The sequence below is a fragment of the Megalobrama amblycephala genome, linkage group LG23 (genome assembly GCF_018812025.1).
Source record: "Megalobrama amblycephala isolate DHTTF-2021 linkage group LG23, ASM1881202v1, whole genome shotgun sequence".
Taxonomy (NCBI): Eukaryota; Metazoa; Chordata; class Actinopteri; order Cypriniformes; family Xenocyprididae; genus Megalobrama; species Megalobrama amblycephala.
Genome location: NC_063066.1, coordinates 2,151,511 through 2,177,252, shown reverse-complemented (window position 1 = coordinate 2,177,252; position 25,742 = coordinate 2,151,511). Strand labels below are relative to the sequence as shown.

The 25,742-nt window shown below is 39.1% G+C and overlaps 2 protein-coding genes across 9 annotated transcripts in view; one reads left to right on the top strand and one right to left on the bottom strand.

The window, feature by feature from the left end:
• LOC125258832 (ovoinhibitor-like) overlaps positions 1-10,157 on the top strand; it is a 301,375-nt gene extending 291,218 nt beyond the window's left edge. For all 7 annotated transcript variants that reach the window (XM_048175977.1, XM_048175986.1, XM_048175985.1 and 4 more), the window contains 3 exons: positions 9,525-9,582; positions 9,763-9,872; positions 9,980-10,157. In XM_048175977.1, coding sequence (XP_048031934.1) covers positions 9,525-9,582; positions 9,763-9,872; positions 9,980-10,043 — 232 coding nt within the window. In that variant the 3' untranslated portion in view covers positions 10,044-10,157. The remainder of the gene's footprint in view (positions 1-9,524; positions 9,583-9,762; positions 9,873-9,979) is intronic.
• Positions 10,158-11,117: 960 nt separating this feature from the next.
• neurl1b (neuralized E3 ubiquitin protein ligase 1B) overlaps positions 11,118-25,742 on the bottom strand; it is a 36,589-nt gene continuing 21,964 nt past the window's right edge. For both annotated transcript variants that reach the window (XM_048175971.1, XM_048175972.1), the window contains exons 2-5: positions 20,111-20,677; positions 16,198-16,911; positions 15,579-15,701; positions 11,118-13,265 (exon numbers count right to left, since the gene is read on the bottom strand). In XM_048175971.1, the coding sequence (XP_048031928.1) occupies positions 13,018-13,265; positions 15,579-15,701; positions 16,198-16,911; positions 20,111-20,677 (1,652 nt within the window). In that variant the 3' untranslated portion in view covers positions 11,118-13,017. The remainder of the gene's footprint in view (positions 13,266-15,578; positions 15,702-16,197; positions 16,912-20,110; positions 20,678-25,742) is intronic.

Below are 25,742 nucleotides of genomic sequence, written 5' to 3'. Positions count from 1 at the left end.
CAGACTGTGCACCAAGTGTTGTCATCAAGGCCTGTTTTAGGGAGCGAATCTCTCTTTCCCAGATGCCACCAAAGTGTGGAGAATTAGGGGGATTGAAGTGGAATTGTATTTGCTGGCTTGCCAGCTGCTGTTGCAGTTCTGGGACGATAGCTGTGTATGCTTCTTTCAGTTCTCTCTCCCCTCCTTTGAAGTTGGTCCCTTGATCTGATAATAGCTCGAATGGCTTTCCTCGTCTAGCAATGAATCGCCTGAGAGCCATGAGGAATGAATCAGAGTCGAGACTATGAAGGACGTCAATGTAAACTGCGCGGGTAGTTAGACATTTGAACAGGATGCCCCATTTCTTCTCTTTTCTGCGGCCTACTTTAACTGTATATGGACCGAAGCAATCCATTCCTGTTGAATAGAAGGCGGGCTTGAATAAACGTAATCTGGCTGGAGGGAGATCTGCCATTTTTGGTACCTCAGGGTTTCTTCTCCACTTCTGGCAGTCCACACAAGCACTCTTGACACCGTTTGATGGCCTCTCTGCCTTGAAGAATCCAATATTTACGCCGAAGCTCGGCAAAGACTCTTTCAGGGCCTGGATGATGGAACTTAGTGTCATAACTGTGTATGAGCAGTTTAGAGACCGGGTGTTTTGGGTCTAGGACAATGGGGTGCACGGAATCAGGATCTAGATAAGGGCTATGGCGTAGGCGACCTCCTACTCTGATCAGTTTAGTTTCGTTGTCCAGTTCAGGGGCCAGTGTCTTTAGCCGACTGTTTCTGGGAAGTGATTTACCCGCCTTTAACTGCTCCAGTTCCGAAGGGAAGCACTCCTCCTGAGCTTGCTGTAGAACACTGATTTCAGCTGTTTTGTAGTCATCAGCTGTCAGACTATTACCTGCCGCCCCATGACAGGCCCTGGACTCCAGTAGCTCTTCGAAAGTCTTATACTTGGCTGATGTCAGGGAATGACAAACTGGCTGTGAAGCAGGTAAGGAGGCAGGGAACTGTTTTTCGAAGCTCGTCTTCATCTGCAGCCACAGGATGTGGGATTTCCGGCCACAGATTTGGAGGATCTTTGAGGAAGGATGGCCCTTGGTACCAGTGGCTGTCTGGTTCCCAGCTTACATAGGATTTTCCCCCGGGTTATATCGTCTGCTGGGTTTTGAGTTGATGGAACATAGCGCCATGTGTGCTGGTCTGTAATGTCCTGGATCTCAGCAACTCTGGTTCCGACAAACACTTTAAATCGGCAAGAGTCTGAATGCAGCCAAGTGAGGACTGTGGTGGAGTCAGTCCACAGGGTGAGTTGATGTATGGGAAGGTTCAGTTCTGTTCTGACTACTTTAGCGAGCTGTGCCCCAGTCAGTGCAGCACAGAGTTCAAGATGAGGGATCGATTGCTGTTTTTTGGGTGCCACTCGTGATCTGGCTGTGAGGAAGGCCACCTCTACCTCTCCACATTTGACCTTCTGTGCGGAAGGTAAGCGACTGAGCCATAAGCACGCTCAGAGGCATCACAGAAGATGTGCACCTCACGCTGACTCATATCTGTGTCTCTGATTGGACTGGTGTAACACCTTGGAAAGACAATGTCTTGTTAGGGCAGGCAGCTCCTCCACCCACTCTGTCCAGGTCTGTAAAAGATCTGCAGGTAAGTGCGGGTCATCCCAGTCTCTTCTTGTCCCAAAGGCACTGCACTATCAGCTTGGCCCTGGTAGTGAAGGGAATGAGATAGCCCAGTGGGTCATACTGGCTTGCCACAGTTTTGTAAATGCTGCGCATGGTAGTCTCAGTGTTTTGTATGGGACGGTACTTATAGGAAAGCGTGTCCGTTTGGTGATTCCAGAGGAGCCCCAGGGTAGATTCTTGGGTGTTGCTTTGCCCTTGTGAAATCCAAAGTTCAGTGCCATCTGATCTGGCTTCAGGAAGGTAAATGGCTTATGGTGGAGAGCTGGTTGCTGGACCACTGCCTCAGGTCGAAACCTCCTTCTGCCAATAAGCTCCGGAGTTTGTCAACAAGACTCTTGGCTGCTTCTACTGTAGTAAAGCTCTGCAGACAGTTATCTACGTAAAAAGAATTCAGGACACAATGGTGAACGTCTTCCCCAGGTTGACTATGGTCCAGGACATGTTTTTGTAATGCAAAGATTGTACAGCAAGGGCTGCATGTGGTGCCGAAGGGGAGAACCTGCCATTCATAAACATTGGGCGGATCCTGTGTCTTTAGATCCCTCCAGAGGAAACGCAGAAGCGGCCTGTCTTCGGGAAGCAATCTGATCTGGTGGAACATCCCCCGGATATCACTGCTGACAGCAACGGAATGCTCTCTGAACCTGAGCAGCACTGCAAGAAGAGATGGGCCTAACACAGGACCAGGGAGCAGGAGCTCGTTCAGGTTTTAACCCTGATATTGAAACGAGCAATTAAACACAACCCTGTTCTTCCCGTTGTGTTGGACCAGGTGATGGGGAATGTACCAGGAGTTAGTTTGGCATATTTCAGCATTTAGTTCCACCTTGACTGCATAACCTGCCTGTTCTAGTTTCTGGATCTCTGCAGTGTAAGCAGCTGCTTGCTCTGGATCTTTGATCAACCTTCTCTCTATGGCTCGCAGATGAGGGAGAACAGCATTTTGGGGGGCCTTGAGGTCTGGCATGTTCTTAACGTGCAAAAGTGGGGTTGCATAGCGCTTGACGCCATCCACCTCTACTGTCACTGTCTTGTTCTCCAGAATTTTCACTGCTTCCTGGTCTTGTCTGGATCTTGTGCTCATCTTTTCACTTTGCCAGGGAAGCACGTCCATCTGCCAAAGTCTCTCCACTTGTCTGAGAAGATCAGTTTCTGGTGCTACTGAGGTGAAAAGACACTGTTGTTCAGTGACCTCATGTTGCAGGTGTTGCACAGGGCCCTGCAAAGTCCAGCCAAGACGAGTCTTGATGGCTGCTGGTCCCCCTGGGGGGCCTAGGCGGATTGGTCGGCAGCTTCCCTAGGAGCCGGGAGACATGGGAGCCACACTGCAGCTCATATGTGCCATTTCTTCCTAGTTGCTCTAGCATGCCAACGAGGGAACGAACCTTGAGGGCGAAGAGTCGGAAAGCTTTAATGTCCCCACTGGCTATGTTTGGACCTTCCATGAGCTCTGCTATGCGTTGCAACGCGAGCTGATGAGGCTGTCCATATTGCTGATCCAGTGCTGCCATAGTCTTTGTGAAAGGTTGTTGTGAATGACTGTATGAATCAGCAATGAGCAGGGCCTCCTCTAGTTTGAGGTGATCAGTGAGTATTTGAAATTTGAATATCTCTGTGGCTGTAGCTGGCAGAATGTTCTCCAGAGCTATCTTAAGTCGTGAGAATTCCCTAGGGTTTGGATGTAAGAAGTCTGGAATTGTGGGGGTCGGACCTCTGTACATTTGCTCTAGCTCAGGAGGAACTTGGCTGGATGCTCTGCATGGCAGGTGAGAGCGTCGGGCGGATTCAAATGGTGGAGGGCCTGTGGTCTCTGGTTCGCATAATGCATAACGACTCTGTCTGTAAGGCGTCTCAGTTCTAGAGTAATAGGTTCTTTCCTCCCTTTACTGTTCGGAGTGTGACGCTTGGTAGGGGGAGTGCGGCTTTGTTCTGGGGACAGCTACTGGAGCTATGACAGCCTCAGAACTGTGCTCAAGCTGATCAACAGACCTGAATCGTGGGGCTGACACTGGTACAAAGCTCTTATCACTCTGTCGTGTTTTCAGAAAACTGCATGGTGCAGGTACAGGTCACATTGGGGTGGCAGGTGGAGACTGTGCTGCAGGCTGTCGCTGCTCCATTTGGATCTGTAGCTGCTGCATTTGTTGTTTCAGCTGAGAAAGTTCGTGTGAATACTGATCTGTAGCCTGTTGAAACGTGTCCCTCTCTTGCTGCATCGTCTGCAGGGTCTGTAGCAGGTTGTCATGGGCAAGTCGTAGATCCCTAAATTTACGTAGTAAATTTGAGGCTCTGGCTCGAAGGACCATGTAAAACTGAGTGGCTACTGGTAGCTTTTCTTGGTTTATGTGAATTTGCCGGTTGATAACAAATCCACTACGGAGCGTCCGGTAAGAGACTTTCTGACAGATGTTCAGGTATGCGGGAATAACCCATTTATTGTCACCACATTTATTGGCTGGTTTGCATGTATGTGTGTGTGTCAACTTCAGTGTATTGCAAGGGGAACTAAGGCATGTGAATATAACCTGAGTGTGGCCTTTTTTACATATTTAATATAGGCTATTCACAATTTGAATAAAAGTTTTATAATATTTTCGCGCTGCTACAAAGAAGACCAGCGGTCAGGTAAAGACTGCTGAGTTTCAGAAGAGACAGCCGCGCTTAAATGTGTGAATCTGCTAAAATATTTAGTTGTTTTATTATTTTACTTGTATTGTTTAATGCAATGTTTAATTAAATGCAGCAACATAAAATGCCTAATGTTGGTTTTATTGCTTGTGTTCGGCGACATGAGAAAATGATTTTTGTCTGCCTCATGTACACTCTAAAAACTAATTCAGGGGACCTTTAGTCATTACTTAAATATATATATTGTTGTGAAATAAAAAATCAAGTTCTGAAATGCTGTTAGACTTTTTACTTGTAATTGTTATTTTATTGAGTTTGGATGACACACAAATTATGCCTATTGATTCAATATACTATCATGACTTGTCATAGTTTAACATTTTCAGTTAATCAAAAATGTATTTAATTTTAAGTTCTGTTAATGTAAAATACAATCTGATGATGTGTAAACGTGTTTCATTGTTTTGAGTTGTATGAACACTTCTTTTAATTTAGACGAACTTAAGTGAAACTGGGCTGGGATTTATATTTCCCATCATGCTTTGTCCATGGCACTTGAAAGGGAGAGTAAATGCTCAAATTAAGTGTTATATAATGTTTTTTGCACAAGATTAATGGTAAGGGAGATTTAGCAGTAATTAGTGTTTTGTTATGCTAATTTAGAAGAGTTTCTGTTAATGTGGGTTTTTGAAGATTTACCATCATGGTGACAAGTGGTGCATGGTAAGTTCATGTTACTTAGAAATGCGTTTTATTGTGTCCAAAAAGCGTCTTCACCTTACTTAAAACATGTTGGATCAACTCAAAATATTACTTTGAATTAATGTAATTCTCCCAATTGGCTTAAGTTAAAAATTCTAGTGGATAACGTTAACATATTTTTTTGTTGTTGAACCAGTGTTTTATTTTTTAGAGTGTAGGAGATTTAATGCGGGTCGGGTTGCGGTTTTTATGTCAAACGGGTTGGGTCGGGTCGGGTCGGGTACGGGCTAAAATGAGCGTTTCTGTGGGATATCGGGTCGGGTGTGCTGTTAATAACTGCTGGTGCGGGTTTATCAAACCTGACCCGTGCAGCACTCCTTGTCATTCATTGAGTTTTATTTTTTTAGGCTAGTAGTTTTTTGTGATATTGACATTGCTTGCAAACATAATTATTATTCCAAACACAGCTTGTATAACACTACTAAACGAATGCATCTTTACTATCATAACCACAACATAATTAAAACATTTCTTGTGTCTCGTGTTTTTGTCACCTTTTTCATTCCTGAGTTTGCACCCCTGAAATATTTCGAATTTGGTGAACTCGTTCGACCGGTTCGCTAAAAAAGAACCCGTGTTATGAGATATTTAGGTTCCGAGATTTTCGGTTGAATATTCATGAGTTTCCCAGACATGCTCGATTGCACGTACAACTGAGAATATTAGTTCACATTGTATGTTGTACACATAGTGGATTATTCCATAAAGGTAAATAATCTCAGCGTCGCAACTGACTTATGCCTAAACTACAGTTGTTTACAGTTTATAATGTTCTCATTAGTATGCATGTTTATGCAGTTGTCTTTAACTGAATGACGGACTTCAATTCACATTTATTTGTATAGCGCTTTTCAGGATACATATCGTTTCAAAGCAGCTTTACAGAGAATGCATGTCAACATTACAATTTAGAGAATCTGGTATCGGAGGAGACTGTCTGTGGTTTCAGAAATGCACATATAATCATGCAGTTAGCTAACAAAGTAATAATTTGGGCAATTTCATTTACAATCACTGTTAGCAGTTTAATAAGTGAATGACAGACACTTCGTGTAACTATATAATTAAAGAAATAATGTCCAAAATGAGTGGCTTAATAAAGATTTTTGCAATCTTTTGCTATGCCATCCGTTCTTCTGAACATGTGTCACTTGTGTATCTGGATGATCACTGATATAAATGGACAATTTATTTTGATACACAAACATTCATTATTTGGCGTGAATTCAGGTGAATTCAGTCATCTCAATGGCAAAAAGTATCCCAGTCAACCTGAATTCTCTGGTCATTAATGTTCATAAACATGCATGTTCTTCATGGGGCTTTAATTAGGGGCACCTTTTTGGAAAAATTTAACTTGGATCTATGTCAAAACATATAACAAATCCTGGAATTAAGATGAGATTATGGCCTTGATTTGCTTTTGATTACTGGATGCTGGTATAACGTGTGACGGAGTGAACTGATATTCTGAGACAGTAATGATATTTTGTTCATAGCAGTCCCTTAATGTGCGAAAATATGACAAATAAGAAAGCTATTCTCAGATCAAAAAATGAAATTTTTACTAAAATTTTTACCACTCTTTGAATTTTAATGTAATTTTTTTAAACATTTTTTTTACAACAACAACAAAACATTCTTTTTACATACAGTGGCCCCCAAATTATTTGCACAAATGCATTTGCTTTAAAATAATATTCAAATGACTGGAATCTCTGTAGTTTTATTTTTTAAAGAAATGAATTTCACAAGGATGAATTTTATTCAACAAGGATTTTTTTTAAAGGCATCTCTAATATTTCAAAAGATTTCTATTTAAATTTTCAAACTATCTGTTCTGTGAATTCTGAAAAAACACTGAATCACGGTTTCCACTTTCATTCAGCACTGATAGAAATGTTTCTTGAGCAGCAAATCATCATATTAGATTGATTTCTGAAGGATCATGTGACACTGAAGACTGGAGTAACAGGAATAAACAGCCGTTTTAAATATATTAAAACAGAAAACAAATCTGTTTTTGCCTATTTTTGATCAAACATATGCAGCCTTGATGAGCCTAAACAAATAATTTTATTAATATCAAACTTTTGAACAGCAATACATCATGTCTGTGCATGTCTGGGAAACTCATGAATATTCATGTAAGCTCCACCTTCAGAAACCGAAAATCTCGAAACACCTGTCCGCTCCCACATTCCTCTCCACCCATTAAACAGGTTAATCTCCATCCTTGAGCTCTAAAGAGGTGCAGCTGGAGGTCATTTTGCTCTGCAGCGAGCACTAATTGTGTTCAGAGGAGGATACAGCACTGATATATAAATCATATTGTCAGTTTTAGTGAGTTCACTCTCAAGTCTGGAACAATGTTTGCACGTGGAGTCATCGTCCTTCTCTGTGTCCTAGGTGAGTAATATCATGATTTCATTCACTAAAACTGATATTAGGATCATTTGTCACGTGAGAACCTGCAATATACACTGATGCTGATAGTTTTGCTTCATAATGAAGAGTTTCACTGTTTCGATAAAGTCTTAATTCACCTTTGCTAAAGAAGGACAAATAAAAAAATGTGTAAGATTTAACACTGGAGTCGAGAAACGCACCAGCACGTTTTGCAGGATTTTTTTCACATTGCAGCAAAACAGACTTAAGGGTTAGTTCACCCAAAAATAAAAATAATATCATTAATTACTCACCCTCATGCCGTTCCACACCCGTAAGACCTTCATTCATCTTCAGAACACAAATGAATATATTTTTGATGAAATCCGATGGCTCAGTGAGGCCTGCATAGCCAGCAATGACATTTCCTCTCTCAAGATCCATTAATGCACTGAAAACATATTTAAATCAGTTCATGTGAGTACAGTGGTTCAATATTAATATTATAAAGCGACGAGAATATTTTTGGTGCGCCAAAAAAAACAAAATAACGACTTATATAGTGATGGCCGATTTCAAAACACTGCTTCAGGAAGCTTCGGAGCGTTATGAATCAGTGTGTCGAATCAGCAGTTCGGATCGCTAAAGCCACGTGATTTCAGCAGTTTGACACGCGATCCGAATCATGATTCGACACAAAAGATTCTTAATGCTCCGAATCTTTATTAAATCTTTTTAAAAAAAGTTCTAGGGCACCTTTTAAAATAGAAAACCATTATTTTAAATTGTAGTAATATTTCACAGTATTGCTGTCTTTTTTTTTTTCTGTATTTTAATATATAGCATGATGAGCATGAGACTTCTTTTAAAAACATTATAATAGTAATGCGTCCAATCTTTTGACTGGTACTGTAATTTAAACTATAATTGGCCTATACAAAATTCTTCACATGATGTGCAATACGTGCATGCATGAGATCACAAATCGTGTTTTTTTTTTTTTTTTTACATTAATACAGCTGATATGATCCTGTTATCAGAGGGTTTGTCTACCTGACTGAAACGGCTCATTATGCAGGTCATTAGGCGGGTCTTTGTCTTCTCAGGTGTGAATCACAGCATTATTCATGAAGAGTAACACCTCTGTGCATACTGTGTGTCTTGACAAATAGTGTCTTACAAAATTTAAATCAATATATTGTTTTATATGAACGAGTAGGCAGGATAATTTTACATTGTTTTGAAGCAAAAACTCTAGTCTACAACCTCCAATACCCAGAAGTCTTGTGAACACATATTTAATATTTGTTTTTTGGCCTTATTTCAGTGACTTAATTTTTTTTTTTTTTTTTTTTTCTCCCTCAATAACCACGCATAAACATTATTCCTTCAAAAATACAAACATATAGCCTACATACATGTTCCTCACATATTATTGTAGCCTAGTTTGTGCTGAATACATTGTAATGACACCTTTTCTATTAATATGTTTATGAACAACTGAAAAAGCAGGGATGTCAGGGAATGTCAACTTCTCCAGGGCCCCAAAAATCCTCAGACCCCACAGGGTTAAGTCACTTCAGACATTAAGTGTGATTTAAGAGATGTTCACTAAAAAAATGATTAAATGGTGTTTTTATCCAACAAAACAACATTAGACTTTCATTGTATGGGCAAAACAAGTTATTTCCTCTTGCCATATCATGATAAACTTTAATCCTTGTTTTTCCTTCTTGACACAAACAGTGGCCGTATCTGATGCAGTGAGAGAGGTGAGTAAATAAAGACTGTAGAATTACTTCCCTCCATGTTCAAATAACTCAGTGTTGATTCTTTTTATGTGACCAGCCTGACTGCAGGCCTTACCCGTCTAACGGATGCCCAGAGATCTATGCACCCGTGTGTGGATCTGATGGAAAAACATACAGCAATGAATGCGAACTGTGTGTTGCCATCAAGTGAGTTTAAACAAAGTACTGCAGGTTTAAAAACGGATTATGGTCACTTTCAAGCTTTAATCCTTAATCTCTTTTTTTTTTTTTTTTTTTTTTTTTTTTTTTTCTTTAGGGCATCAAATACTAAAATCTTAATCGTGAAGGAAGGCGAATGTGATCGACCTCAACAGGTGTGACACAGGAATGACACCATAAATCACCTTGACAGACCTTTACTCAGCATTATTGTACTCATGTCTTTCATTATAACCTGAATGTGTGACTGCAGTAGAATTACTTCCCTCTGTTTGCAAATAATTCATATATATATATATATATTTTTATTTTTTATTTTTTTTTTTTGTGACCAGCCTGACTGCAAGCCTTACCCATCTAACGGATGCCCAGAGATCTATAAACCCGTGTGTGGATCTGATGGAAAAACCTACAGCAATGAATGCGAACTGTGTATTGCCATCATGTGAGTTTAAACAAAGTACTGTAGGTTTAAAAACAGTTTAGAATCACTTTCAAACTTTCATTTTCACTTTAATCATTTTTTTTTTTTTTTTTTTTTTTTTTTTTTAGGAACTCAGGAACTGAAATCTTTAAGGTGAAGGATGGCGAATGCGATAAACATCTGCAGGAGTGACACAGGAATGGCAGCATAATTCAGCTTGACAGACCTTTAGTCAGCATTATTGTCTCATTCACTATAACCTGAATATGTAACGGTTTAATCCTTAAATAAATGCTGCATATTGAAGCTCTTCTGTTTGGTTCTGTTTTCTCCCTCGACTCTTGGAAAGACGAGATAAAATAGGTGAAGATTTACTTTGAAGGATTCACACGGATCATATCTAGAGAGCAGAATATCATAAAGGGAGTGTGAGTTTTTGACACCCTGTTAGATTCATTTTCAGGTAGACTCAAAGTCATCAAGTTTATTAATGAAGAAGGGTCGTATTTAAAGCAGAATCATCACCGATGTCCAATGTGCTCAAAGATCGACACCTACCATATATGGCATATTAAGAAATATAATAAGTGAGATCAGATGTTCAAATGTCTGTGTATAAGTGTGTCCAAGGCCTTGTTCTTGTTTTGTCTAAAGAAGTTACACAAGGGAGTCTTACACAAGAATTGTCAAAAGCGGAGTCTAAGAAAATATTAACACACAGAAAGCACCACTAAAAACCTCAAGTGCGTTCCATTCGACCGTAAGTGTGCAGAACATTTTCTTTGAAGTCCTGAAGAAAACAGTTGAGCATTTTTACAGCAACTGAATGATTTGGCAGAATCGGAGATTAAACTTACTTTTAAAAAACAAAAAAAAGTGTAACAATTCACTTGTTCTCAGTGGTTGTACACAAAACACCAGGGGCGCAGGAGACATTTTCAAAGTGGGGGGGACCAAACTGTAAGCAAAAGCCCAGATAGTAAGATCAGATTTCCAGATATCAGACCACCACTTCAGGCTCACTGGCATCATAAATTAAACTTGTCTGATCATTAAACTCCTGAATACTGTGGACAATTTGGGGATTTCCACCTGGATTTGGCCTTTCCCAAATTGAAAAGCTTCTCATACCTATATACAGTGGTCTAAATACAAAATCTAGGTGTCAACCCTTTGAAGTTACATAAAACACTGCTGAAACTTTTTCTATTTATTGGCTATAGCCTATAATTAATGTTAATATACACATTCAGTTGATGCATAAAGTCGTTTAGTCGTTAAGTTCTTTAATCAAGATATTTTTACGTATTTCATTAACCTCGGTAAAAGTTTAGGAAAAGGCTACAGATGTTTCAGAGAAAATGAAGAGGCTGTGGATGAAGAAGTGTCTGTGTTACCAGCAGAGGGCGACAGCATTACACAAATGACGTCACGAACATTCATTTCTAGAATTTCTCTCTCTCACCTCAGAACGCAGTTAATCAAGATACACTCATAATTAAAGCTTCTTTATTGACATCTATATGTTTCCATGAGGAACCTTCAACATTCCCACTGCAGGTGTCTTTATAGTGGTTCTTTAGATTATTAAAATGTTCTTCGCATTAAGAAAAAGAGGTTCTTTAAAGAGCTGATCACTGAAAGATTCTTTGAGGAACTAAAAATGGTTCTTCAGTGGCACCACTGTGAAAATCCCCTTTTAGGATCTTTATTTTTAACAGTATCCTGTGCAAATCCAAATAAAAATAGCTATGAAGGCCATCAGAAATTTGACTGTTAATTAATTCAATCCTTGAATTAGAGATGCACCGATATATCGGCCAATAATCAGCATCGGCAGATAAAAGCCTATTTTCACACTTTGTGTAAAGAAAAAATTTTATGTTCAATATTAATAGTAATTATATGAATTAATAACATTCAGAAAGTTAAGAAATATTATTAGTTTTATGTCTGATTTATCTAAGAAAGCTTTTGGTTGCTTATGTAAAATTTAATTTATTGAATATTTCTAAACATCTAAAGGATTCTGTAGAGGATTTTTTTTCTATATATTGTATTTTTGTGCATTAATTCAGTTTCTCACTGCAAGGAAAGCACAAGGAAATCTCCATTATTTGTATTTAAAAAATAACCTTCAGAACTGTGGCCAGTTTTATTGACAATATGAAACTCAAATTCAACCATATATTTTATCACTGAACACTTTTGTCATCACTGGCAGATTTTCCTTGTTACATTTGGTAGAAAACATACAGTGATGATTAATGGATGGTAGTATATGGTCCATTACATGAGTACTTGTATTTATGTAAATAGTTTTACCATTGCCATTTATTTCAACATTATTATTAAGTATAATGTCCCCTGATGAACATGAGTGATATCCATTGGATTGATCAATAATAGCACTGATTGCAATTTCTACAATAATTTTGCAGCAGTATTTGTGTTTACAGTCCAGAAATACACAAAAATGATTACTGTAAAGAATAAACCTGTTGATTGTTATACTGCTCACTGAACAAAATGTCAAGGTCAGAAGAAAATGACAGATTTTGACAAAATCTGACATTAAATACAATACAATACCACATCACTCTATTATATAAACCAAGTATTTTTGTTCTGAATTAAGATGCAGTCGTCCAGATCCACATCTGAAATGACTTCAGTCGGAGGGACAGATGTGTTTTAGTGCTTACCTCTAGTTATAAGTGCAACAAATCTCCAAACCCTTCATCTGTCATGATGCAAATCTTTCTTCACTTTAACACAGCAATCAAACTTTAAAACAGCATATAAAATCATATTTGTAGCCCTGTGTATTAATCACTTACACATTCTTTCCTTATCTTGAGGTCCCTCTGAATTACTTCTTAATTCACACTCGGATATGATTGTCTAATCCATTAGGTGCTGCTTTAGGAACAACGTTAAAGGCACTAGAAATATCTGATCAGAATTGAGATTAACCTTTGTTAATCCTCATAAACCATAAACCAATTACATTTGGCTTCAGATGATCTGTGTTTAAAATATGAGGTGAGAGAAATATGGACAAGAGCTTAATGCTACACAAATCAAAGCTACATACACAGGCTTAAATACAAGTTTAGTCCAGATATTCAACCACAGCTACCGAGTTTTGAATCATTCGAGTCCTTCATGGTCTGTAGGTTTTAATGACGTCCTTTATGGGTCTCCGACAGATCGGACAGCACGCGTTGATCTGTCTCTTGAGCCTCAGTCCGCAGTCGTTACACAAACACATGTGTCCACACGTGTAGATGACGGTGTCCACCTCCTGATCGAAGCACACGGTGCACTCGCTGATCTTGCTGCTCAGAGGCGCGTCTGACGAGGACAGAGTCGGTGAGACCGGAGGACTGAGAGGAGAACTGGGAGCTGTCACTGAAACACAACACATTGAACAACATTGTAAACCTGCTGCAGTGGAAAAAAAGCCTAATTCATAGCACAAAACAGCACGTCTGGATGTTAAAAGAACAATTTAGACAATACTTTAAATATAGCTGCAAGCAGCAGTTAAGGGGCAAGCACCACAGAGGCAGAATGAGGAACCCTAACTGCAAAAATGAGTACATTTGGAGACGATTTATACAATACAATCACTTGTCATGTGACACAATTGCTTATTACTTTTGACCAAAGGGTGTCGCTAACACCAAATTGATCTGGTGTGGTCAGTGTTGGGGAACAATTACACACATAAAGTTTGGTGTCAACATGTCAGATCTTTCCTGAGATAAAGCCTCAGCTGCAGTTTGGCATTATCAAATTCGTTGATGCGGTATATGAAAACGGTTTCGTATATCGACACAAAATCTATAACTTTTTGCCTGCATGGTGTGAAGATGATCTGACTCAAATTTGATGAAAATTGGGCAATGGTCTAGGAGTAGTTAGAAAAAGTTGTTTTTTTAAGAAAATCTAAATGGGGGACAGGACGTTTGGCCGACTATATCAAATTTGGTATCTCTGTTCTTGGCATGACCCAAGAAATCTATAAAGTTTCATTACAATAAGCAAAATCAATCAAAAGCTGTTAGCATTTTTCAAAATGTCATTATAATTTTCAGCTTCACGGCATTGTGCCGATAACACTTACCAAGTTGCGTAATGATACGCCAATGCATTCTTAAAAGATAGCATTTTACATCAAAATACATAATGGCCAATGCCCAAAATGGCCAACATTGGAAAACTGGATATCCTTCAGTATGCTGCACCAAATCTAAAGAGACCTGTTTTGGCCAAACTGTTCAAAAGTTATAAGCAAAAATAGACATTTTTCATATCTCCTGACCACTAGGTGGCAATGTGCCAAAACTGTGCAGGTATCCTCAGATCATGTTTGTCATAACACACACCAAGTTTGGTCCGAATATGGTAAAGCATTGCGGAGATGTAGCCTTGTGTTCATTTGCCGTGTTCTTTGTCAAATTTGTGTGCATGGTATTCGAGAACAGTTTGACTAATCAACTTTTTGTCGGCATGGTCTGAAGATGATCTGGTTAAATTTTCATGAAAAAATCTGTCTAGGAAGAGTTTGAAATAGCATGTTTTTCTGAAAAAGTTATTCACGTAAATGTGAGTTCAAATTTGGACAGTTGGTGGCGCTAGAGGGATTGAGTTAGAGACTCCAAATTTGCTGTGGTTAATGTTCAGGCTGTCCTCTATCGGTGTGCCAAATTTCACAACTTTTGACCATACGGCTCTATGGGCTGCCATAGACTTCAAGAGCGGAAGAAGAAGAACATCATTAACAATTATAATAGGTACTTAAGCACATTCAGTGTTTGGCCCCTATTAAAATTAGAAACATTTTTCATGAATAAAATATTTAAAAATGATTAATAAAATAATATTTAAAACTCTTTTTAATTCTCTGGAGTTCTAAGTCATGAACCAAACCAACCAGCTCTGAGATTCGAAAATAATAACATTGCAAACTGAAGTAAAAAAGGATTTGACTGAGGATTTGAGGCAATAAATGCAATCCCAAATGAGGTAAAAAAAAAAAAAAAAACATGATACAATATGAAAACATTGATTTATAGACATTTAGAAGCAGAAAAACAATTAAAAAGCATTATATTTAAATTTAATGCAAAATAAGTATTGCAAAACTTTTTATACAAGACTGTAAGGTGACTGATTCAATCACTTAATTCGCAATGCTTCGTGGGAGTGGGAGTTGAGCTCCTCTGGCACAAGCATTGCAGTCTGATTGTTAGGGTGTTCTGCACGGTTGCTAGGGTATTGCTCTGCGATTGCTAGGGTGTTCTCGGTTGTTCCCAGGTGATAGATGTTTAAGTGACACCACCATAGCCCTGGATGTGCAATAGTAAAAGAGATGCTTGGCTCAGCAAACACTACTAATAACGCCAACTGTTATGTGACGTCTGAAGTTTTTAATGCTTGTAAAACATTTTATAAAAACCTAAAGTGTTAGCATGGGATGTTGGCAGTTAAAAACAAACCTACAGCTCTGTTAAAGTCACGATGAAACTGTTTTCAGTTAAACATTAAAAATGAAACATGCACAGATGAATCATTCACAAAAAGATCAGTAACATGCATTTAGAAGCAGGGTGAATTTTCATGCCGACTCTAATCAGTCATTTCATCATATCAGCATTCTGTCTCCTCCAGCGGTTCAGAGCTGAATGTGAGCTGATGAATGAGCTTGTTGAGACTCACCCAGAGACGACTCAGATGCTGATGAGGATCTGTTGACACTGAAAGCCAGATCAGAGTCACTGTCATCAGGCGTTGATCCTTGAGACACTGACGGGGAGGTGGGTGGGCTGGCCTGAACAGTTCCTTATGGACAAAAAGAGCACTGTTTACCACTTTGATCTTTATTACAACAACCACCAACAAATCTCTTTCAGATGACCTCAACAAATTATTAAAGAATGCATAGATAAACTATAGGCTGTATTTTATTATAGTTTTGGCCCTGCTGGCTATTATTCTAGAAAGAAATCTAGATTCTAGATCAGGACATTTAGAATCTAGATCTAGAAAGAAAAACAGAATGAATTGATGTTTCAAACTTCTGACTGGTAGTGCAAAGAACATATTGGCCTGATTTCACAGACAGGGCTTAGATTAATCCAGGATTAGACCTTAGTTCAATTAGAGATTCATTACAGGTGTCCATCTTGAGACAAAACAACAGCATAATTTAAGATATGCATGTGCAAGTTGCTTTCAATTAAAACAGCTCAAACATACATTTTAGTCCTGACTAGGCTTAAGCCTTTCTGTGAAACCGGGGGATCAGTTCACACAAGTTTTTTTTATTAAATCCTACCTAATATCCTGAGTCGGTTCACGGCCCCATGGAGCGTGAAGAAGGCCCACAGAACCTGAGAGGAGTCGACACACAAGAGACGCCCACGTGCCCCTCCGTTGACCCCGTGATGCACCTCCCCATTAGGCAGAAAGGTGAAGCTGAGCACGTCGCCCGCCGTTGGCACAGGAAAACCCCTGTACACCACCCAGTACTCCTTACGGTCTAGAAGCACCTCCGGGTCCGCTGGCAGATCCCCGGCACTGAGCGTGCCAGGATCACAAGAGGTCATACCAAAGAGAAGAGCCCCAAAGTAAGGCAAGCCCAGATGGCCCACCTCCACGTACAGAGTCTCGCCCGCCCGGACGGGCCTGTCGCTGAACATCAGAGTCCTGCTGCTGTCCAGAAAGTGGGTACACGCGACGGTGCGATCATTGGAGAGAACCACGTCAGGGCCTCGCACTGGGTGAAAGTGCAGGTCGGTGTCGAGGGGCGAGGAGAGGCCGCGGATGGCCCTGTGGACGGAGGAAGAGGGCGTAGAGGAGGAGGAGCAACAGGGGATGAGCTGGTTGTAGCTGCTGAGCTGTAGCGTGGCAATCTTTGCTGCCGCGGCCTGGTTGGTCTCTAGCTGGTTGTTGCTGTAGTTGGCCGAGTCGTGGTTGCTCTGGGGCAGATAGGCGCTGAGTCGAGCGGCACTCAGACAGCTGGCACCCACGCTCTCAGCAAACGTGCTCTCTGAGAGAGGAGAGGGAGACCAGTGAGTCGTTACAAACCATAACAAGTGAAAGCACTTTAAATTCTTCTGCTCTAATAACGGCAGTGAAGCTGAAGCGCCTTTTCACTGTCTTCCACTTCTAGGTATGACTGTCACAATTTGCCCCCTAGAAGAAGCTGTAGTCATGATGTCAAAACCCAGAAGACTAATTCACAACTGGTTCCTTTAAGACTTTCATATGGGGTTGTACAATGGAGATTTTCAATTTATGAGTAAAATATGGGTAAACATAATTTGAAGATACTTGTTCTTCAACATGCCGTTTTTTATTTTAAAGATTTATTTTTGCCAATTTTAGCCTTTATTGTGATAGAATAGTATAGATTGGACAGGAAGCGAGCAGGGGGACGGGATTGGGAAAGTCCCACGAGCCGGAACTCAAACTTGGGTCGCCTGAAGCGCATCGGGGTTATATGTCGGTGCTGCCCACGAGGCTATCGGCGCCAACAACAACATGCAGTTTATGCTGTAGAACAAAACACCCAAGTATTGTCAAGTTATGTTTGCCACTAGAGTTGTCATAAGTATTGACTTCGGTACCAATCAGTACTGAAATTTAAAAAATGTGATGCTTTGAGCGCTTTTGAGCGGATTCATAAACACCTCTGATTGGCCATTGTGTTCACGCGCTCATCAGATATGTCTCTAATTGGCTAAAATGATCAACTCATGGGAGCGTTTGAATTTGAAAGTGGGAGCGTTTAGACGCCTAGTCTGTGATAGATGCCTGCTTTCAAACACTCCCATGTGTATCTGTGTCAGAGCTCGGTGAAGAGCATCATTGATGAATATTTACAATGTTTTTGAAGCGTTGATCATTGAAGCCAATCACAGACATATCTGATGAGTGCGTCAACACAATGGCCAATCAGAGGTGTTTACAAATCTACTCAACACTGCTAAAAGCATTACATTTTTAAAATTTCAGTACCGACGTGGTACTTTTCACTACTCTATTTGCCACAGACCTTACTTTAATCTTAAACTGAAAAACCTCATTATAAAATCTTGAGGGAAGCAGTGGATCGCAGAGCAAAGTATATATATATATTTGTATTTTTTTTTTAGAAAATGACTGATGGTTTCTCTAGATCAGACTCTTATTCCTCGTCTGGGATCATGTAGAGCTCTTTGAAGCTGCACTGAAACTGACATTTGGACCTTCAACCCGTTGAACCCCAGTGAAGTCCACTATATGGAGAAAAATCCTGGAATGTTTTCCTCAAAAACCTTCATTTCTTTTCAACTGAAGAAAGAAAGACATGAACATCTTGGATGACATGGAGGAGAGTAAATTATCAGGAAATTGTGAAACTAATACTTTAAGAAGGTCCGTCACTTGAAAAGATTGAGAACCACTGATTTAGATGGTGTAATATGGTTCATGGTCAAATTGCAATGTGTATGAAATAACTCATTCCCACCACAGATCAATAAATCTCTCTGTCTATAAATCTATCTCCATGAGCCAACAAAGTGACTGAAAACCCAGGCAAAACAAACATCTCTATAGGTCTGTGTTCGGCTGGGACTCTTTCTCCATGGCAGTCCTGACCAAACATGGTCAATAATCCCGCCAGACTGAAGGTAAACAACATCCTTCAGCGCTGCAGAAAAGGAGCGAGAAAGAAAGAGCCTTTAACTATAAGGGAAGAAATCTACATGTAGCTTCATTTGAAGTAAAGCTTTAAGTGTGACAGCCGGAGTGACACATCCCAGATGACCCTTCTCTGACCTACTTACAGCTGCACAAGTTTATGAAAACCAGTGGCATACGGCAAACCCGCGGGGCCTCCTGACGAACACGAGCGGGTGCTGCTGGTGGACACGGTGTTATCTAGAGCAGTCTAACTCTAGTTTATAGTTTTATTTTATTATTATTTAATTCTGTTAGATGTTTTCTCTGTCTACAATTCTGAAAACTTGTGGTCTACAAAGTTTGTCAGGGTGAATTAGTTTGTCTTTTTTCAGCTGGCACGAGAATCAACATTCAACTTTGAAGCGTGTGATATACTGATTTGTACAACTTGTATTTTTGTGGTATACATGGTATATATGGTCCATGTATGCATGTATATATGTGTATTAGAATACAAAAAGTATTCTTGTCTCTTCGTAACATTAAGGTTGATCCACTGCAGTCACATGACTGTTTTAACGATGTCTTTAGTGCCTTTCTGGACCTTGAAAGTGTTGATTATATTGCTGTCTATAGACGAGTCATATACCTCGGATTTCATCAAAAATATCTTAATTTGTGTTCTGAAGATGAACGAAGGTCTTACACGTGTGAAACGACATGAGGGAGAGTAATTAATGACAGAAATTAAATTTTTGGGTGAACTAACCCTTTAAGAGCTTCAAAATGGCATTTATTGTTTGAATTTCATGATAAAATGGACAGAATTTGAAAGCTGAGACTTTGTTTCTTATCAGAAGAAGTAATAAAGCTCAAAGCTCTTTGCGATTATTGGATGGGAGGCGTTACAAATAATGTTTCTTTTTTATGAATTCCATATACTAGTACTTTCTGAACAATTCAAATTGTATAAATTAATATTAGGTAATGTATTGTGAAAAAAAGATCAATTAAAAGATGAATTAACCCAAAAAAAGATCATTTGCTCACCCTCGTGCCATCAAAGGAGATTTTTCGATTAAATTTGTGTATATTCTGGTAATTTTGTTGAATTTGGGTTCACTTGAAATTGCGATAAACACGGTTTGATAATAAGTAGCTGGTGAAACTTAGTTTATTTCCAGTTATAACGAGCACTGGATGTGTTTGATAAGAAGAAGATATTTTGTGGGTTTTTTGTCCATATGATGAAAGTCAAGAGGATTCAATGTTGTTTGGACCCCAATATTATTCAAAATATTTTCTAGTGTGCAAGAAATAAAGAAATGGTAAATGATGACAGAATTTAAATTTTTGGGTGAACTCTCATAATTTTGCAGATTGATGCATTTCGATATTTTATTTTATAAGCATTTTTTGGTACTATTTTGGATCGTCACTTGATGCAAAATCTGCATCCTGAAGCGAAACCAGTCGAGATCCACTGCTGTTTTAACAGAGACATTTATAATTCTCCCAGATCATTAATAAACATCATTAATAAAGGACTGAATATTCAGGAGTGAATAAGATAGACTCACCCAGCAGTGTAACTTCCTGCGTGATTCCATAGATGTCTATGATGGCCCAGAGCGGGCAGGCAACACTTAGCCCGCAGTGAAAGAGGATGGGCTCGCCATCATTGATGCTGTAGAAGACCCGTCCGTGTCGGTCAGCCCAGAAGGCCAGAACATTGTCCCGCATGGCCAGCCGTTCAGGCAGAGCCTTGGCCCAGAATCCTGGCCGTGTCACCAGGTCAGGACAAGCATATTTGGGGATGTCAGCTAAGCCAAGCTCGCCAGGGTCTAAACTTGTGAAACCGAAACGGAGAGCCCCGCTCCAGCCTGTGTGGACTCCTGAGAGGTGCAAGCGCACCTTCTCATACAGACGCACGGGACGCTGGCTGAAGGTGATGCCGTTGCAGAAACTGTTCTTCCGGATGGCCCGGCGCAGTTGTGTGTCCAGCCGGATGTTTTTGCCCTTGGCGTGAGGGTGAAAACGGGGAGAGTCGATGCTGATTGGAGGGGCAGATGTGCGGCGCTCTGCTCCACTGTTGGAAACTGTGCAGTACTGCCGACTGGCCACCGGGCGATGCTGTAGGCTGGCATCTGTTTGAGTCAAAACATTAGAGTGCGTTAGAAACAGGATACTGATGTAATATGATTTATGTATCAACTTATACCTACAATGACATAAAAAGCTGTTTTAGAATTAAAAATAATACCAATTTCTCCTACTATAGATACATCCCTATTAAATAAATACAGCAGGAATCCAAAGTATAAGACTAAATTTTGAAAAAAAAAAAAAAAAAAAAAAAAAAATAATATATATATATATATATATATATATATATATATATATATATATATATATATATATATATATATATATATTATTTTTTTTTTTTTTTTTTTTTTTTTTTTTTCAGTTTAACAATAAAAGTTGAAAGTTCTCACAGAAACTCCACAACTTTCCACTCATATTTCTTATGTAATCATAAATAAACCATTTTTACTAGTGATCTAAAACTTTAGATTCCATTATATAACCTCAAAATGTAGTAAACAGCATAAGTGCACTTTTTTCAGGGCACTAAAAAGGCATTATTCCAGGAAACAACAGTGTATAATCAGCAGCACTAAAGAGTGTGATGATGACGGTGTTGACAGAGCTCCCATAATTCACTGCGCTTTATCAAAGTAGAGCAAATCAACAGCAGTAAATCTTCTGTGACATGATTTCTCAGTTCCAGGAACGAGCACTGGATGTGTCTTAAATAGCTCTTCACATACTTTAACCTCATCTGTCACAGAAATATGACATTAGATGAATCTCACGAAGAAATGTCTGGGCTATATTTCACATCAAAATCAAAAGAATAGGAAGTTACGTAAAGAAAATTATTTTACGACCATAAAGATTTTTTTGCGCCGACAGCTGTGCACACTTTCCTCTGTTAAACTTTATTTTACAATGTCCTTACATGTTACATGTATGTAATAAAACAGTACAAGTCAAACCCTTTATCAAACCCTAACCCTATATAGTAAGTTAATTAATATCAATCAGTACTTACTTGTGTAATTGCACTGTAATAAGGACTTTTCACAAGATCTCTGGTGTCTCCAGAATGTGTGTGTGAAGTTTCAGCTCAAAATCCCCCACAGATCATTTATTATAGCTTGTCAAATTTGCCTCTATTTGGGTGTGAGCAAAAACACGGCATTTTTGTGTGTGTCCCTTTAAATGCAAATGAGCTGCTGCTCCCGCCCCCTTTCCAGAAGAGGGCGGAGCTTTAACAGCTCAACAACAACAAAGCTGGAGAATCTAACGCAGCCAAAATGACGAAAGTGTTCAGCCTTACATTGTTCAGTTGTTTTTCTTGGGAGATTTACACAATTAAATAAAAAGGGAAAATAACAGTACTATAAGACAATTACTTCTTCCTTAGTTGCACAGTAGTGTTTAATTTTACATTTTACTCAGGGTACTCTCCTGCCTAAACTACTGTCTATGTACCAATTAGCTCTAATCTGTGTACAGACAATCAGTGATGCCACATTTACCAAGTTAAGCATGATATCTAATTGCATTTAAGGCATAAAACTGCCATTAAACACAGCAGAGAAACATGCAGCATCTGTTGTTTTATTCTGTCAGGGTGTGTCGCACTGTTATTATGATTAGCATTTTCATTGTCTCTCAGTGATATATAAGTGTAAAAAACATATCGCGAACAAGCAACGTGACATGCTTCGTGTGTTTCTTGACAGAAAAGACACTGTAAGTGTAACAGAGACATGGAACGCATTGGATAACCACTTTCCATTCATTCATGCTCGCCTTCCGTAACACTGGTCAGTGGACGGGTCAGAATGGCAGGCCTGGACCAACAGATCGAAGGCACAAGTCATAAAATACAGTCACCTCCTCACAGACTGTGATTAAAAGAGCTCTCCACTGATTTGTGTATAGGCTTAGAGAGATGAGAGCCATAAACGCCACTTGTGAAGCAGAGCGTGGTTTTTCACGGCTTCCAAATATAGGCTGGCGCTATCCGATCGGAGCTGTGGATAATGACAATGCCACTGTCCAGTTCCTAGACTCTTATCTCTAGCGCTCACACAAGAGTCTATACAGCTCTGTTGTTCACATATAAACAGAATAATCACAGGCTTCAGTTGAGCAGGGAAAGGGCAACAAATTTAAAGACTAAAGATTAAATTTAAGATTAAATTGAGGATGATTCAAATTAAAGAAAAATCGCTTTCACTGACAAACCCTTGAGTTTTGAATGGCTATTTATAAGTATTTATATACTCTAAAAATGCTGGGTTAAAAACAACTTAAGTTGGGTTGAAAATGGACAAACCCAGTGATTGGGTTGTTTTGACCCAGCGGTTTGGTTAAATGTTTGCCCAACCTGCTGGATTGTTTTATTTAACCCAAATATTGTTCAAAATTACTGTATTGCTTGCTTAAAATGAACCCAAATTATGTTGGAAATTATTAATATGTTTAATAAATGAACATTTATTTATAAGTTTAATGAATAACAATTAAACAATAAACATGCATTAAATTGCTTATTAATAAATGTACACCTTTTAATTATTATTGTTTCCTCTAGTAATTATGTGTCTGATTTTTAATTTCCAACCTATTTTAGGTTCATTTTAAGTCAGCCATATAGTCATTTTTAAACAATAGTTGGGTTAAATAAAACTACCCAGCACATTGGGCAAACAATTAACCCAACTGCTGGGTTAAAACAACCCAATCGCTGGGTTTGTCCATTTTCAACCCAACATGGGTTATTTTTAACCCAACATTTTTTAGAGTGTATAATTCATGCCGGGTGGTTCTTTGACTTTAATGCACACCAGATGTGATTATCCCACTTATACCATGATCACTTGCCAGCATAGACAACTTAAAGCTGTCATTGACGTTGGCAAAGCAAAATTAACCAAAAAAATAACAGTAGTTTTTATCAGTAATTTTATCCACAGGTTGCAAATTAGAATTCTGAAGTTAAATACCGTAGCTGTTATGGCAGGCGAGAGGAGGAGAGGTGGATCCAAATTGCAGCTCTTTATATCCTAACTCAAACCCAAATAAAATAATCCAAGACAATACTGAACAAAGAGAAGTTAAAAGAAAACACAGAGCTACATTATATATATATATATACACACACACACAGAACTAAATCAGACACAGGTGAAACAAATTAGTAACCATGGAAACTAACAAGAAGTGGAAACAGAAAGAACAAAGGAAATAAAATAGATACAAGGCAATACATACTAAAAAAAGTCCATGACTGAATCCAATACCAACAACTGTGTCACCTGAACCGAGAAATTCACGTTTATTTGTCAGCAAAAGTCCACCGGATGACGCAAAATGCTCCAGGCCTTTTGAGAAAACTACAGATTGTACTTCCACATTTGTGTATCCCTGTTCACGGACAGTCGGATTCTTCAATTGTTCCCCATTATACACCATTATGACTAAAAGTTTACTAAGAAGTATTTCCTACTAAAGCAAGGCGGTATTTGACTCTGGTCAAGTGTATCCATAGCAGACTGGTGGGAGTGGCCTTGGACAGCAACAAGCCCAGTGCATTATGGGTGTTAAAGTTTTCCTAAATATTTGGCAAAAGTGAAAACAACAGCAATTTAGTATGACAGAACTGCATATTGCTACAAAGCTTATTGACCATATCTGTGTTCTGATTCTTGTCTGCGTCTAGATGCATATAGCTTGTACTATTTTTAAGCCAAACTGCACCATTTTTTATTAACTCGATTACAACTACCCCAAAGTCATCACATATATATTATGCGAGATAATAAAATGGACTGAAATCATTTGGTCGTGCAATGGTCATTTTAGTTATTTTATGTGCTAACACGTATCGTCAGGCCTCAGATCTCAACCCTGCTTTGTAAAATGTCTGAAGAATAAATCTTGAAATTTCCTGCCTTTCATTGACTAAGATGTTTACCAATATTCATGTGATCCAGTTGGGCAAAAACATCTAATAAATTGACAAACCAAAAAGAGTGATGAAAACACCAAGATGAATACATTCATGCGTTTCCAGACTGTTCCAAAAAATGTACTGTGACCTGATCCAGCACTGTGTCCCACACACCCAATCATGTTGGGTTTCTGAGCTGAGCTGTAAATCAGCTTTGCACTGCATGCCAAGCCATGCATTCAAGCACATTAAACCATACTGAAGACACAAGTTCACCATTGCCTAAAAATGAATCATTCATCATACCTTTCAATAGATGCAGCCATGTTAGTTATGTATGCATTCAGTACATTGTGCTGTTAAAGCAACCGCTCTAGTCAGAACTGGTTACTAGGGTGGGGACTGAGCAAACAATGAGAAATAATGGATACCAGATAGAGTTTTATTTGTGAATATGAAAACAAAGAATATTCTGTTGGGTTCAATGAGCAGCAGAACTCCAGCACCACCACTCAATCACATCATGACTCGTTGCTAACCTTTCCAAATACATGCACATGGTGCATAATGTAGAATCCACCAATTAAATATCTCATTAAACCTACTTTCTTCATAAAAGCTCAAAGCTGAGACCACTTGTGAAAATGCTGCCATTTGCATTCTTTCCTTATTGGATACAATGCTTTGTTTACAAATTATTTTATCCGCACAACAAGTGAAAAATTAACATTAACTTCTGAATGTCTTAATATCTGGTTTGATGATCATCATCTTGTGCTTCTATGGGTTATTTTTCTACCCCAGTCCTGGCTTGAGCCTTTTGGGTCATTTTTTTGGGGTTATTTTTCCAGTGTTTAGGTAGTTTTTTTGTTACTCAGATCCTGGGTCAGATGTAACAACCCACGTTTGGGTAGTTTTTGTGTTACTCAGATCCTGGGTCAGACGTAACAACCCACGTTTGGGTAGTTTTTGTGTTACTCAGATCCTGGGTCAGACGTAACAACCCACGTTTGGGTAGTTTTTGTGTTACTCAGATCCTGGGTCAGATGTAACAACCCGGTGTTTGGGTAGTTTTTGTGTTACCCGGATCCTGGGTCAGATGTAACAACCCACGTTTGGGTAGTTTTTGTGTTACCCAGATCCTGGGTCAGACGTAACAACCCAGTGTTTGGGTAGTTTTT